The sequence below is a fragment of the Xenopus tropicalis genome, chromosome 6, assembly GCF_000004195.4.
Source record: "Xenopus tropicalis strain Nigerian chromosome 6, UCB_Xtro_10.0, whole genome shotgun sequence".
Lineage (NCBI taxonomy): Eukaryota > Metazoa > Chordata > Amphibia > Anura > Pipidae > Xenopus > Xenopus tropicalis.
Genome location: NC_030682.2, coordinates 135,381,035 through 135,395,314, shown reverse-complemented (window position 1 = coordinate 135,395,314; position 14,280 = coordinate 135,381,035). Strand labels below are relative to the sequence as shown.

Here is a 14,280-nt window from a genome sequence, read left to right as displayed (position 1 = left end):
ATACATACACATGAATTCTTACAGCCATTGGTTACTGAACAAAAACAAGGGGGTTATAAAGTACCTGGTACAAAGTCATCGATGAGTCCAGTGATGAGCAAATCTGTCCCCTTTTGCTTTGTGAATCTACAGAAAAATTCACGGAACGGTGATAAACTCACTCATGTTTTTTGTTGTTCATGACTTATTTGTTGCACGTGACTTTTTTTTACGGGACTGCACCTATTTTGCCGTGACTCTGCCAAGTTTGACACGACTGAGGCTTTTTTTTGCCGCATGCCGCATTTTACCATGTCAAGTTTCATGTTTTGCAAAACGATTCGCCAATGGCGGAATGCCTGGCACAAAAAAATCGCTCATCACTATCCATGAGGTGCATTTATTTTACCTAAAGATGAACAAAGGGGTTAATGGTTTAAAATGAGTGAGGCTCAATAACTAATGTGATTCTAATCTGAGATCCCATCTGCGTGTCCAGGATTGTCTTATCCAAAAAAAACTATAGGGCTTCTGAGCACTGAGCAACTTTGTATTTTGAAGCTCGAAGACCTGCCGAGAATATTGGGTGATGTTGTTCTTCAGTTGTCTATAAAACACCATGCTTTGTAGCCATAGAAGACTTGATAACTAGTGCTAAAGATCCTCACTTCATTACATCATTCACTTTTATTTGCTTTGTCAAGTGCATGGAAATTAGATACAAAACTCAAGGCTATTTACTCCCTTAATTGTGTTAATACTGTATTTAAAGCATTTCTTCATCATATTAAAGCCTAAACGCATTTTGGCCTTTTATTGTGGGTTCTTGGTCTTGGAAAGAATAAAATTAAGGACAATGAAATTAGCTGCAAATAACTGTCACAAAGATTTTGCACTTCTGCGTCTTTTCCTGAGAAAAGCACAACGGGAAACGGTTCAGCTGCTCTTGCAAAGAAATAGTCTTCTTGCTGTGACTTTAAGGAGAATAAAGCTTGCTTGCTGCTGTAGGCGATGCCATGAATGCATCACTGCTTGCCTTGCGATGGGGAGTTAGAGGTCCATAGAGAAAGGTGTAGTAGATCAAGGGCAGGAGTTTAATAGTATTATTGCAAACTCCCTCGGGAACCAGGGGAATACAGTCTAGCAAAGCAGGAAAAGTTGAGAGTCTGATGTATGTATATAGCAGCACATAGATGGAGTTAGGTACAGGTATGGGACCTGTTATCCAGAATGCTCAGGACCTGGGGTTTTCCAGATAAAGGATCTTTCCGTAATTTGGATCTCCATAACTTAAGTCTGCTAAAAATCATTTAAATATTGAACAAACCCAATAGGGCTGTTCAGCCCCCAATAAGGGGTAATTATATCTTAGTTGGGATCAAGTACAGGTACTGTTTTATTATTACAGAGAAAAGGGAATCATTTAACCATTAAATAAACCCAATAGGGCTGTTCTGCCCCCAATAAGGGGTAATTATATCTTAGTTGGGATCAAGTACAGGTACTGTTTTATTATTACAGAGAAAAAGGAATCATTTAACCATTAAATAAACCCAATAGGGCTGTTCTGCCCCCAATAAGGGGTAATTATATCTTAGTTGGGATCAAGTACAGGTACTGTTTTATTATTACAGAGAAAAAGGAATCATTTAACCATTAAATAAACCCAATAGGGCTGTTCTGCCCCCAATAAGGGGTAATTATATCTTAGTTGGGATCAAGTACAGGTACTGTTTTATTATTACAGAGAAAAGGGAATCATTTAACCATTAAATAAACCCAATAGGGCTGTTCTGCCCCCAATAAGGGATAATTATATCTTAGTTGGGATCAAATACAGGTACTGTTTTATTATTACAGAGAAAAGGGAATCATTTAACCATTAAATAAACCCAATAGGGCTGTTCTGCCCCAATAAGGGGTAATTATATCTTAGTTGGGATCAAGTACAAGGTACTGTTTTATTATTACAGAGAAAAAGGAAACCATTTTTAAAAATGTAAATTATTTTATTACAATGGAGTCTATGGGAGATGGCCTTTCCGTAGTTTGGAACTTTCTGGATAATGGATTTCCAAATAAGGGGTCCAATACCTGTACCTGCTGAAATCACTGTTTTGCCGTTAGTAAAACTGCAAAAAAATACTTCCTGACTTCAAGAGGGCAATTGGAGCAGTCCCTAGATCAGATCAATCAATTTCAGAAGCTTCACACTGACCCTAATACCTGCAAGACTATCCATATGTACGTCATTTTTATAGTTCTTTGGATTTACTATGTTATCATTATTTCATGCCTTTTATTTGTTACTTTGTCATTAAGTGCACTTTAAGGTCCGGCAACTGTTTTAATGCGTAGAACACTATTATAAATTATATAGATAAATATAAATTCTTTATCACCCTGTAACTATAACGTATAATCCATTAAAAAATGAAAGGTGACAGAAGTGTAGTTAGTGTGTAAATGAATCGGCGGAAGTGACAGTAGCTATAAGGTGAAAAAGCTTATAAATATATACACACACATACTGTGCATTTATTACGCCATTAAAGCTACAGCTAGTTTGTTTTAACTGAAGTTTAACCACTTCATGGCCAGTAGTAATTGAGCACACCCACTCCGTTGGTTCCTTTCCATCACAAGTGCTGAACTGCAGCTTTCTGTACCTTTCAGCTCTTTATACACAGGTAAGAGATACTGTATAAGCAAAAAGAAACGCTGCACACAATTGTTTTACCACGCCCATTTTTGCAACCACGCCCCCTAAATACCACTCCCATTTTACAAAATTTGGCAGGTTATTTAAAATTTGAACACATTTCTGGGCATTTGGGGGTCATGTTTTATGTGTTATTACAATTTTGCTAAAAAAGGTGAAATTGTCCTTTAAGCTGCAAGTCTCAGTTCCCCCAAGAGACCTGTTTAGTTTATTAGTTACAATTGTTTCTAAGTGCAGGTGAAGCTTGTTAACTTTCTGGGCTCTCTGCCAAAAGCTACTTTTTAAATTAAGTTTGAGAAACATTGTATTTTTTTTAGGAAATAATCCAGGACTGCTGGCTGAGCTGTCAAAATTGGGACTGTCCCGCAAAAAATCAAAGACAGTTGGGAGGTATGGATAAGACCAAACTAACTGTGCTGGTTATATCCTATTTCTTTTGTTATGGAATTATAGATTATCTTTGCCACCATATGTTTTACATGTTTGACCACCTTGTACCTTTTACTCTTGTTCTTAGCTGTTGCAAGTGTGACTCACGAGTAAAAAAAAGGTTGGGGATCTCTGGTACAGAGACCGTATACTCTATCCCATTTATCCCCGACTTACCATCATAGAAACTGTACTCACTGAGAAGTTATTGTACTAAGACAGACACAGCAGCAAAGATGGAGGTTCTTAGCTACTATCATGTTTATATGTTTCCTTTAATAAGCGTATTTATTTTCCCACTGGACATACCCATCTAGTTAAAATTTCAGGATCAGTGGGATAGCAACTGAACTTCATATGGATATATCATTCTATAAAGATAATTCTGCCTTAATTAGTCATTAGAGATTTTTTTTGCCAGGCATTCGATTCGCAGCAAATTTCCGCATTTTTGCCATTGGTGAATTGTTTTGCAAAACTTGAGCCGAAATTTGCAGCGGAAAAATTTGCCCAAAAAAGTTGTGGTTGCATCAAATTGAGCACGGACACGTTGAGTCAAGATGGGCACTGTGGCATCAAAATAGGCATGGTCGCGTTAAAGTAGGCGCTGTTGAGTCAAAATGGGCATGTCGCAACAAAATAGGTGTGGAAAAATGGGCGTGGTAAAATAGGCGTGACCACGTAAAAAAAGACACGGGTGACAAAAAAAAACACAGCCAACAAAAAGGTCACGCAACAAATGCGCTTTGTGGATTTATAGCTGTTTCACAAATTCTCCTGTCGTTTTGCAAATTTTTCGGCGAAGCAAAATGGGACAGATTCACTCATCACTAGCCTTAACCATTTTAAATATAAAATATCTACATTTGTAGTGAACTTACTCAGTTATGTTTTACAAAGTGAGTCAAATTGGGCACAGTCGCATCAAAATGGGCACAGTCGCATCAAAATGGATGTGGTCGCGTCAAAATAGGCATGGTTGAGTCGGAATGGGCGTGGTTGCATCAAAATGGGCGTGGTTGCATCAAAATGGGCGCTGGCGCGGCAAAATAGGCTCAGGCACGGCAAAAAACTACGTGGATGAAAAAAAAAACACAGTCGACAAAAAAGTCTTGCGACAAATGCATTTTACAGATTTTTAGCCGTTTCGCCAATTTTCTGGCTAAGCAAAACAGGACAGATTCGCTCCGGGTCGGACTGGGGGGTGAAGGGCCCACCGGGGGTTCCCACCCTGATGTCCTCGCCCGAGTGCGTAAATTTAACACGTCGGGGCAGGAGTGGTCGGGCAGGGGGGGCGCGGGCAAGAGTCGGGTCTGGCCCAGTCCGACCCTTACCATTTTCAATATAAAATATGGACATTCGTAGTAAACTTGCTCAGTCAGTTATGTTTTACAGAAGACAGGACTAGTGAGCTGTGTGGCACACAGATGTACATATTAGCAATATGTGAATGTTCTCGGAGTGGGAGCCATAAACGCTTTGTTTTCTTGCTCCATGAGTCATTGCATTGCATTGTGCCATTAATGAATAAGCTTGCTTATCAATGAAAGCCAACATATGACTTGTAGCAATGAGAAACAAATATACATTGGTAAAGTACAATTATTCTCCCACTGATAAATCTCCCCCAGACTGTGAAAGCATAAATCAATGTGCCGGGCCAGTCTATCATTCAAATAATCTGGAAGACAGAAACATAGTTGACAATGGAAATGTGCCTGCTAGTGCTGCCTGGAAATATGTTGTATTTTGTCAGTAATGTCATTTTATATGTGTATGCCAAGAAAACTATATGAATAAAACCATCTTGTAAAATAATGACTGCATTAGCACGCCCAAGCAAACTTTCATGCACTTTATGATATATTTATTTTGAATGCTATAAAATTGCTGCAAAAAAAGCCTGAACTGAAAATGATTTTTTTGTAGTTTCAACATAAAGAATTTATGCTGAAATCAGCCACAGCCGTACAATCTTCCATTGACGCACAGCATCTATGTGTTGGTTGCAACCATAAAGACAAAGTTAGGTTGAGAAACACTGCTTCTGCAACACAGCTGCCTGTATAATTTAGGGGTACCATAAAAACCCTGATTAATTGACCAAGTGTATGTGATCTGGACCAGTTTTAGCAGGTTTTTTTTCCAGTTCTGGTATAAACCTGTCTGGTTCTTATACAGTACATCTGGAAACTGTAACTGAAAAAATGTACGGTTGTGGATGTCAGTACTGCATTTCCCCAGTACATGATTGATAAACTTGATATACAGATGCAGCCAATTTCCTGTACCATGTTGTCAGGTTATGTCTCGTCTAGTTAATATAGGGAAAAAAATACCAAAATTCACCACCAGGCGGAGAATGGTCTATGGTTTCTATTGTTTCTATAGGTTTACCACTAGGTGAAGCATGGTCTAGGGTTTCTATATGTTTACCATCAGGTGAAGAATGGTCTGTGGTTTCTATTGTTTCTATATGTTTACCACCAGGTGGAGAATGGTTAATGGTTTCTATATGTTTACCACCAGGTGGAGCACGGTCTATGGATTCTATTGTTTCTATATGTTTACCACCAGGTGGAGCATGGTCTATAGGTTCTATTGTTTCTATATGTTTACCACCAGGTGGAGAATGGTCTATGGTTTCTATATGTTTACCACCAGGTGGAGCATGGTCTATGGGTTCTATTGTTTCTATATGTTTACCACCAGGTGGAGAATGGTCTATGGTTTCTATATGTTTACCACCAGGTGGAGAATGGTCTATGGTTTCTATATGTTTACCACCAGGTGGAGCATGGTCTATGGGTTCTATTGTTTCTATATGTTTACCACAAGGTGGAGAATGGTTAATGGTTTCTATATGTTTACCACCAGGTGGAGCACGGTCTATGGTTTCTATTGTTTCTATATGTTTACCACCAGGTGGAGAATGGTCTATGGTTTCTATATGTTTACCACCAGGTAGAGCATGATCTATGGGTTCTATTGTTTCTATATGTTTACCACCAGGTGGAGAATGGTCTATGGTTTCTATATGTTTACCACCAGGTGGAGCATGGTCTATGGGTTCTATTGTTTCTATATGTTTACCACCAGGTGGAGAATGGTCTATGCTTTCTTTTCTTTGTTCTTTGTTCTCTAGCACCATCTAGAAGCAGGATTTAAGACTCAAAATATGGTGTCTGGACATGGTGAGACAAATGTGAAAACTTACTGGCAATCTTTTTTTGTGGACACAGTATAGGTTCTGCACTTCTGCTAACACAGTAGACAGGGGGATAATGTATGGGGCCTGGGCCCCCATGCAAACATTATTTTGCACACCCCCCCCAACCTGTGCAAATCACAAACTTAACATTCAACAATTGTATGTTTTAGTGTCTTTTTTATCCTGTAACACTTGTCTTGACATATATCAAAGAGACCCAGCATTGTAGAATCTACATTGAGGCTAAAGTACTTTTATGCTGGTGTCATAAAGTCATAGATTCTACAGTGGGTAGCAATTAAGGGTTAATTCCTATGCAATTGCAGTCACAGTTCATATAATGAAACAACAAGAAATCCTCTGCACTCACCCATTATCAATATATATGGAACATTAAGACATTCTGTGCATTAAGCTACTAAGCAATGCTCTCCCCTTTGAACAAAACAGGGATTGTTTGTCCATATATTGCAATATACTTCAAGCTGGCCAACTACGTCACAGTCATCCCTTCTGGCCAGTCCTACACTGACTTATGCGATTCATCAGAGATTCTACTGCTTCAATATACGTATAGCAAAGGGACTAAGTTTTACCTGCAACTTTCTTGCTTTCAAGGTTAAAACCCCCATATGGTTGCCCTTCTATTGGCTCCACTGGGATCACCTGACTGCAGCTTTTAGTGTCTTTTTTTTATCCTGTAACACTTGTCTTGACATATATCAAAGAGACCCAGAATTGAAGAATTTACATTGAGGCTAAAGTACTTTTATGCCGATGTCATAAAGCCATAGATTCTATGCTGAGTAGCAATTGAGGGTTAATTCCTATGCAGTTGCAGTCACAGTTCATATAATACCTATTTATTTCCTTTTTTGATAGCAGGTAAAAATAGGTCATTCATCATACAAATAACATCCTCAGCAAATAACCAGCTGGCACTTCATTGGATCTTAAGATCTTAATACATTTTTTATGCATTCAGTCTTGATTGCAAGCTCAGTAGGTGAGGCAATCAGATTTGCTTGAGAAATCTGTTAACATTGTCTGTCTAAAGCCGAGCAAAGCAGCCTGATATTTGTTGTATTAAGAACTGTATTATATTCCTATAATCTAGCCATCACTGGCTTGCCCTATTGTGTACCATGTGTGTATCAGTGACCATTACTGCAATATAGCTATCATACTGGATTTCTTCCTTCCCATTTCAATATCTGCATTAGAAATTAAACACTAGAGTTTCTGAGAAGTCATATAAGATGCTAATTGTGTTTTTATATCAAACCACAAAGGCACACTTGTAAAAATACTTTAATCTGACATATTTTTATTAAATTCCTGCTCTCTGAAACACTTGGGCAAGCCGCAAACCGACGTTTGAACAGCAGAGGGCTCCAGATCAACAAATCCTGCAATGCTTACAAAATAATGCAGAACCTCGGTGAAATAATGAGCAATTTAGCTTGTCTCACTTTTCCATCAAGAATACAATCATGCAAGACTGATGTTATGATAACATTTTTTTTTTCTATTTATAATCATTACACAGCACACTCTTTTTTGGGAAACAGAACATGATATAAACAATATTTCGAAAGTGTCCTTTCTGTCACTCATCCGTGGAGCCAAATAATTAATTTTCATAATGCATTAAAATCACTGTGCATTGCTCAGGCAATATAGGGTTTTGGTTGAATAGAATAAAATGAACAGATACCCTATCATTATTATTTTTTTCCTGATCTGTATACAGAGGTAAACAAAAATTGCTCTCATTTTGATTGCGTGCCAATCACTTAGCTTTACCCGAAGCTTGGTTTTGCCTGATTATTTTGAGACAAGTGGATTTCAGTTGTGAATGGTGGAAAATAAAGCACCCCCCCTTCAAAAAGAAATGACCAGGTTTCAGGTTGGTTATTGCGAGCTTTGACACAGATGCAGTAACATTAAGTGAAACATCTGGCACATAAAGCCACACCCTTTTGCATCCACATCAGTGCAACACTGTAAACTGTACACCATATACACCAGATGCATAAATGCAGAACACCAAGCGCTCCGGACTCAAGGGTTTTGCTTTAAAAACAGTCCTTTACTGATTCATTAAAAAGCTGAACGCCTAACGCGTTTTGTGCGCTTGCGCACACTTAATCATAGGCTTCCACCATGTTTTTCTTAACTTATATTATAAATTTCTGTTTATTGTAAAGAGATTCCATGTACATCAAGCCAAGAGGGTGAAGCTTATGTCGTGCAAATTGCAAAAACTTATTTACAAAAATGGCACTATTCACAAAGTGCTGAATTTCATTGCTGACTGTCATGTTTTTATAAACCAAAATGCAACATTTTTGCCCAATATCAGTTGAGAAACTTGCTGTACCCCACAGGTTGCCAAATTTGGCCAAAAGCCACTCCTGGTAACTTAAACAGTTGAAATTCAGATTTTGAAATCAGAATTTCAGCTCTTCTAGTGCAACTGCTTTTTTCTGCACTAGTGATACAACCCTCCCTTGCCTCACACTCCAATGCTATAGAGTTAAGAGCAGAGGAGTTAGGGGGAGCGGCATCACCTTGGCAGCCTAAGGGCAGTACTGGGGTCTAAATTGCATAGCATGTGTTATAACTTGCATCAAATTTGTCAATAGAGGGCTGAATAGCTGCACTGGCACTGGTTGTGGCAATGTTGATTTAGGTGTGCCAGAGTGAGTAGATTTAATGCCATCTGTGGGCGATACAACTAGGCAAGTAGGCCTATTTGTTAAACAGGCAATCCTGAAATTATCTTGTATCTTGTAAGTGATTACAATCACAGGAAGAGCCTAATATTTTGGCACCCCAAGTGAATGGCATTTTACCAGATGTAATTGTGTGCTGATTTTTAAGCCAAGTACTGCACATTGTAATTAGAACTGATCACTGCTTTGCTCTATCCTCTTTAGAATGAGTTGTATCTTTCTGAAACTAGCTGTGGAATACCAAACCACTGAGGAGGGTTCAAGGCCCTTCAGGCAAAGAGTTTTGGCTTCAATTGGAATCCCTTCTTCTGTCTTGTGGATCATACAGGTATAGGACCCGTTATCCAGAATGCTCACGACCAAGGGTATTCCGGATAAGAGTTCTTTCTGTAATTTGGATCTCTATACCTTAAGTCTACTAAAAAATTAGTAAAACATTAATTAAACCCAATAGGATTGTTTTGCATCCAATAAGGATTATTTATATCTTAGTTGGGATCAAGTACAGGTACTGTTTTATTATTACAGAGAAAAGGGAATCATTTAACCATGAAATAAACCCAATAGGAATGTTCTGCCCCCAATAAGGGGTAATTATATCTTAGTTGGGATCAATTACAAGGTACTGTTTTATTATTACAAAGAAAAAGGAAATCAGTTTTAAAATTCTGAATTATTTGATTAAAATGGAGTCTATGGGAGGCAAACGTTCCGTAATTCGGAGCTTTCTGGATAACAGGATTCCGGATAAGGGATCCCATACCTGTACTAGATCAAAACACAAGCGTTTATTAACATACATGTTACATGTTAATGGTAAAACATTGAAATCGGTTAATTTAGAACCTTCCCCTTCCAAGACAATATGTAGGCCAAGAAATTTTCTATGGGACTCACCTTCCATTTGACACCTTTGAAGGCATCTGATTTGGTGAAGTGGTGGGTATTCCTCCTTACCCCAAATTGGGCAAGCCTAGGATCCAGACGATTCCTGAGAAGGGATAATACTGTATATCAGAATGCTGAAACTTTCTGTTCCTTCACAGTAATTACTACAAAGTACTTTTTCCGTTGTGCAACTGGAAGTTACAATAAGACTCTGTGGGAAATGTTCTTTCATGTATCTTTTGTTAGTACTGTGTGTATAACACTTTGATTCTGGTAATGCTGAAAAAAAGTAGTTTTGTTGAAAATATTGAATAATCAGATGCTTTATTTTACATCCCCATACCCCCCAAGCTATAAGTGACCAAACAGTAAAGATAATGATGCAACCCTGCTACATAAATTCAATATTGCTTAATGTGCCTTGAAAAGCAATTACGCCTTCCAAGTGTTAAACTCTATATTTTAGGCTTCACTTACCTCCAAAAGAAAACCTACTCACCTATCCGAGACGTTTTATTATTTTACCTGCTGATGCTACAAAAGCTTAACTTTACTAATGCACAGTTATTTAAAGGGGAATCAAACACTTGCGTTTGTTTTAAAATGTACATTCAAGTTACGCTTTCCTTTCTGCAGTTTGGAAAATTCCATAGTTTACTGGCAATTTTATATCAGACCCTTGAAAAAAATCTAATGTTTAACCAAAATAATCAGTAAAAATGTAGTGAAATACAGGTATCCCATTGGAGAATAAAGCTCTTTTTCTGGGCAAGAGAAGTCATTACACTCCATTATACTTGATTTTGAAATAAGACAGTTTTGGTAGCATATTACTGTTGCTAATACTAAATGGAAAGACATTTCTCATGCCAACAACAACAACAAGAAAATCTAAAAAATGTTCAGTTAGGTAAGCCTAAAACTTAACAGGCCCCAAAAGCTATCCCATCAGTACAAATGTTATATTGTGAAACTACACCTTGACTTCCTACCCGAAGCACAGTTACTAGTTGCCAAACAAGAGTCCACGATGACACAACTACAGATGAAGCCCTGATCGTTGCAATGAGTTTGAAGGCAACTGACTGGCTTATAAAAAACTGCCTATGGTAGTGTTACCAGATCACGAGAAAATTCAGGGACACATATAAAAATACATGTTACAGGGCAGCACTGTTAGCATTTTATTTAAACTGCAATCAGTTCAGCCCTGTTGCCTGGATTTTATTAGCCACATCCCTAAATTAATCACCTTATTGGATATCTGCCCAATGAATATAAATCACATTCATTGGGCAGGTATCCTAACCATTTTTTTTTCAGGTTTGCATGGAAAATTTTCATAGATAAACCAATACACAGTCAAATATAGTAATTTAATTACAAGACTTTACTTCAAAATAAATGTCAAAGCAATAAATATACATGGTTAATGTATTTCAGCTCCTGAACATGACATAAGGCATAATATACTCCTTCTTGTTGTAAGCTATATACTGCATATAATATCACACAACTATATTACAGGTATGGGATCCGTTATCCGGAAACCAGTTATCCAGAAATTTCCAAATTACGGAAAAGCCATCTCCCATAGACCCCATTATAAGCAAATAATTCTAGTTTTTGAAAATGATTTCCCTTTTCTCTGTAATAATAAAAAAGTACCTGTACTTGATCCCAACTAAGATATAATTACCCCTTATTGGGGGCAGAACAGCCCTATTGGGTTTATTTAATGGTTAAATGATTCCCTTTTCTCTGTAATAATAAAACAGTACCTGTACTTGATCCCAAGTAAGATATAATTACCCCTTATTGGGGCAGAACAGTCCTATTGGGTTTATTTAATGGTTAAATGATTCCCTTTTCTCTGTAATAATAAAACAGTACCTGTACTTGATCCCAACTAAGATATAATTACCCCTTATTGGGGGCAGAACAGCCCTATTGGGTTTATTTCATGGTTAAATGATTCCCTTTTCTCTGTAATAATAAAACAGTACCTGTACTTGATCCCAACTAAGATATAATTAATCCTTATTGGAGGCACAACAACCCTATTGGGTTTATTTAAGATTTAAATTTTTTTAGTAGACTTAAGGTATGGAGTTCCAAATTACAGAAAGATCCCTTATCCGGAAAACCCCCAGGTCCCAAGCATTTTGGATAACAGGTCCCATACCTGTACTTGAATTGATTGTGAAGTGTCATACAATGTTTATTAGATTAGAAAATAAAAATGTTTATGTTTTTTTTCGCAGAGTTACGGAGTGGGTCCTGTGGAAATCCCGGAGTTCCGCCTAAAGGAGTCCTGTCTGGTACAAAGTTTGAAATCGGAGATAAAGTCCGTTATAGCTGTGTAACTGGCTACATTTTGGATGGACATCCACAGCTCACTTGTATTGCTAATTCTGCAAGTACCGCAACTTGGGATTTTCCTGTCCCTATATGTAGAGGTACGACTCTTGCTGTTTTATCTTGGAGCAACATATATATAAAGCAGGGGACTATATAAATTAATATTTTAACTTTAGCAAGGCTGTCCACGTTCACTCCATGAGTTAAAGCTTTGCTACTATTTCTAAAAGTTGACGTGCAGATGAAAAAAAGCAACGATTTATAAAGAACATAAAGATAGAATCTCTGATCATAAGACATGTAGATAACCTTAGGCCCACTGCCGTTATATAAGTCATGAAATGGTGAAGTTACGTGTAATGCCCTTATATATATATATGCTTTATTATATATAATTAGTTTAAGTAGAGTATAGCTGAAGGCCATAATTGCCAGGATCTTTTATGTAATTTTGAACAAGTGGGAACAAGTGTGATGAAATTAATACCTAGTGCCCATCAATAATGTTTGGTAATGGCTGGTGTTTAGATAAGAACTATAGCAGTGACACAGAATGCAACAACAGACAATGGCAAACACAAGGATTTTTAAAAAGTTTGTCTTAATGTCAACTCCTATGATCCTATAACACAGTGATCCCCAACCAGTGGCTCAGGGGCAACATGTTGCTCCCCAACCCCTTGGATGTTGCTCCCAGTGCCCCCAAACCAGGTAGTTATTTTTGAATTCCTGACTTGGGGGCAAGTTTTGGTTGAATAAAAACAAGATTTCCTACCAAATAAAGCCCCCTGTAAGCTGATAGTGTGCATAGAGGCTGCCTAATAGCCAATCTTAGCCCTTATTTGGCACCTCCATGAACTTTTATGGTGCTTGTGTTGCTCTCCAAGTCTTTTTACATTTGACTGTGGCTCACAAGTAAGAAAGGTTGGGGACTCCTGATTTAACAATTCTGCGGTATGAGACATGTTTTTGAGGATGTTCCAGTCTAACTTATATATATATGCATGATATATTATTATTTATGTTTTATAAGATGATCTTCATACTGTATAAGTAAGGGCTTGTGCAAAGATATACCTGTATTAACTCTACAGAGATGTTTTTTTATGGAGTATAAGAAATCTCTCTCTCTAGAGAGACCATGTTATCAATTATTTGATAATTATTCAAGTGCACAACCTGATCATGATGATGCCCTCTAGATTATTTTTGGGTCCCCAAATTCAAAGGAATTTTAAAAAAATTGAATTTGAAAATTGAGTAATAGGTTTCTGCTTTAACATAATTGACCCACCAACTTGGAATATGTGGTAGACTGTCACTACATGGCCAGATTCCTTACTGCAACCACTTTCCATCCAACAGAAGCCTTCTGTCACTAAAGGGGCCAGAGTGTTGGAAACTAATGACATAATGGACCAGGTTCAGGTTCATGAGAAAAACTATCTATATAGGCATCATAAAAATATCCCATAGGCATCATAAAAATATCCCCTAGGCATCATAAAAATATTCCATAGGCATCATAAAAATATTCCATAGGCATCAGAAAAATATCCCATAGGCATCAGAAAAATGTTCCATAGGCATCAGAAAAATATCCCATAGGCATCAGAAAAATGTTCCATAGGCATCAGAAAAATATTCCATAGGCATCAGAAAAATATCCCATAGGCATCAGAAAAATATTCCATAGGCATCAGAAAAATATCCCATGGGCATCAGAAAAATATTCCATAGGCATTAGAAAAATATCCCATAGGCATCAGAAAAATATCCCATAGGCATCAGAAAAATATTCCATAGGCATCAGAAAAATATTCCATAGGCATTAGAAAAATATCCCATAGGCATCAGAAAAATATCCCATAGGCATCAGAAAAATATTCCATAGGCATCAGAAAAATATCCCATGGGCATCAGAAAAATATTCCATGGGCATCAGAAAAATA

At 37.5% G+C, this 14,280-nt stretch overlaps 1 protein-coding gene across 1 annotated transcript in view; it reads left to right on the top strand.

Moving 5' to 3' along the window:
• The window catches only part of csmd3 (CUB and Sushi multiple domains 3), a 657,789-nt gene that overhangs the window by 120,732 nt on the left and 522,777 nt on the right, over positions 1-14,280 (top strand). Inside the window, exon 4 of the mRNA XM_018094906.2 lies at positions 12,232-12,426. Coding sequence (XP_017950395.2) covers positions 12,232-12,426 — 195 coding nt within the window. The remainder of the gene's footprint in view (positions 1-12,231; positions 12,427-14,280) is intronic.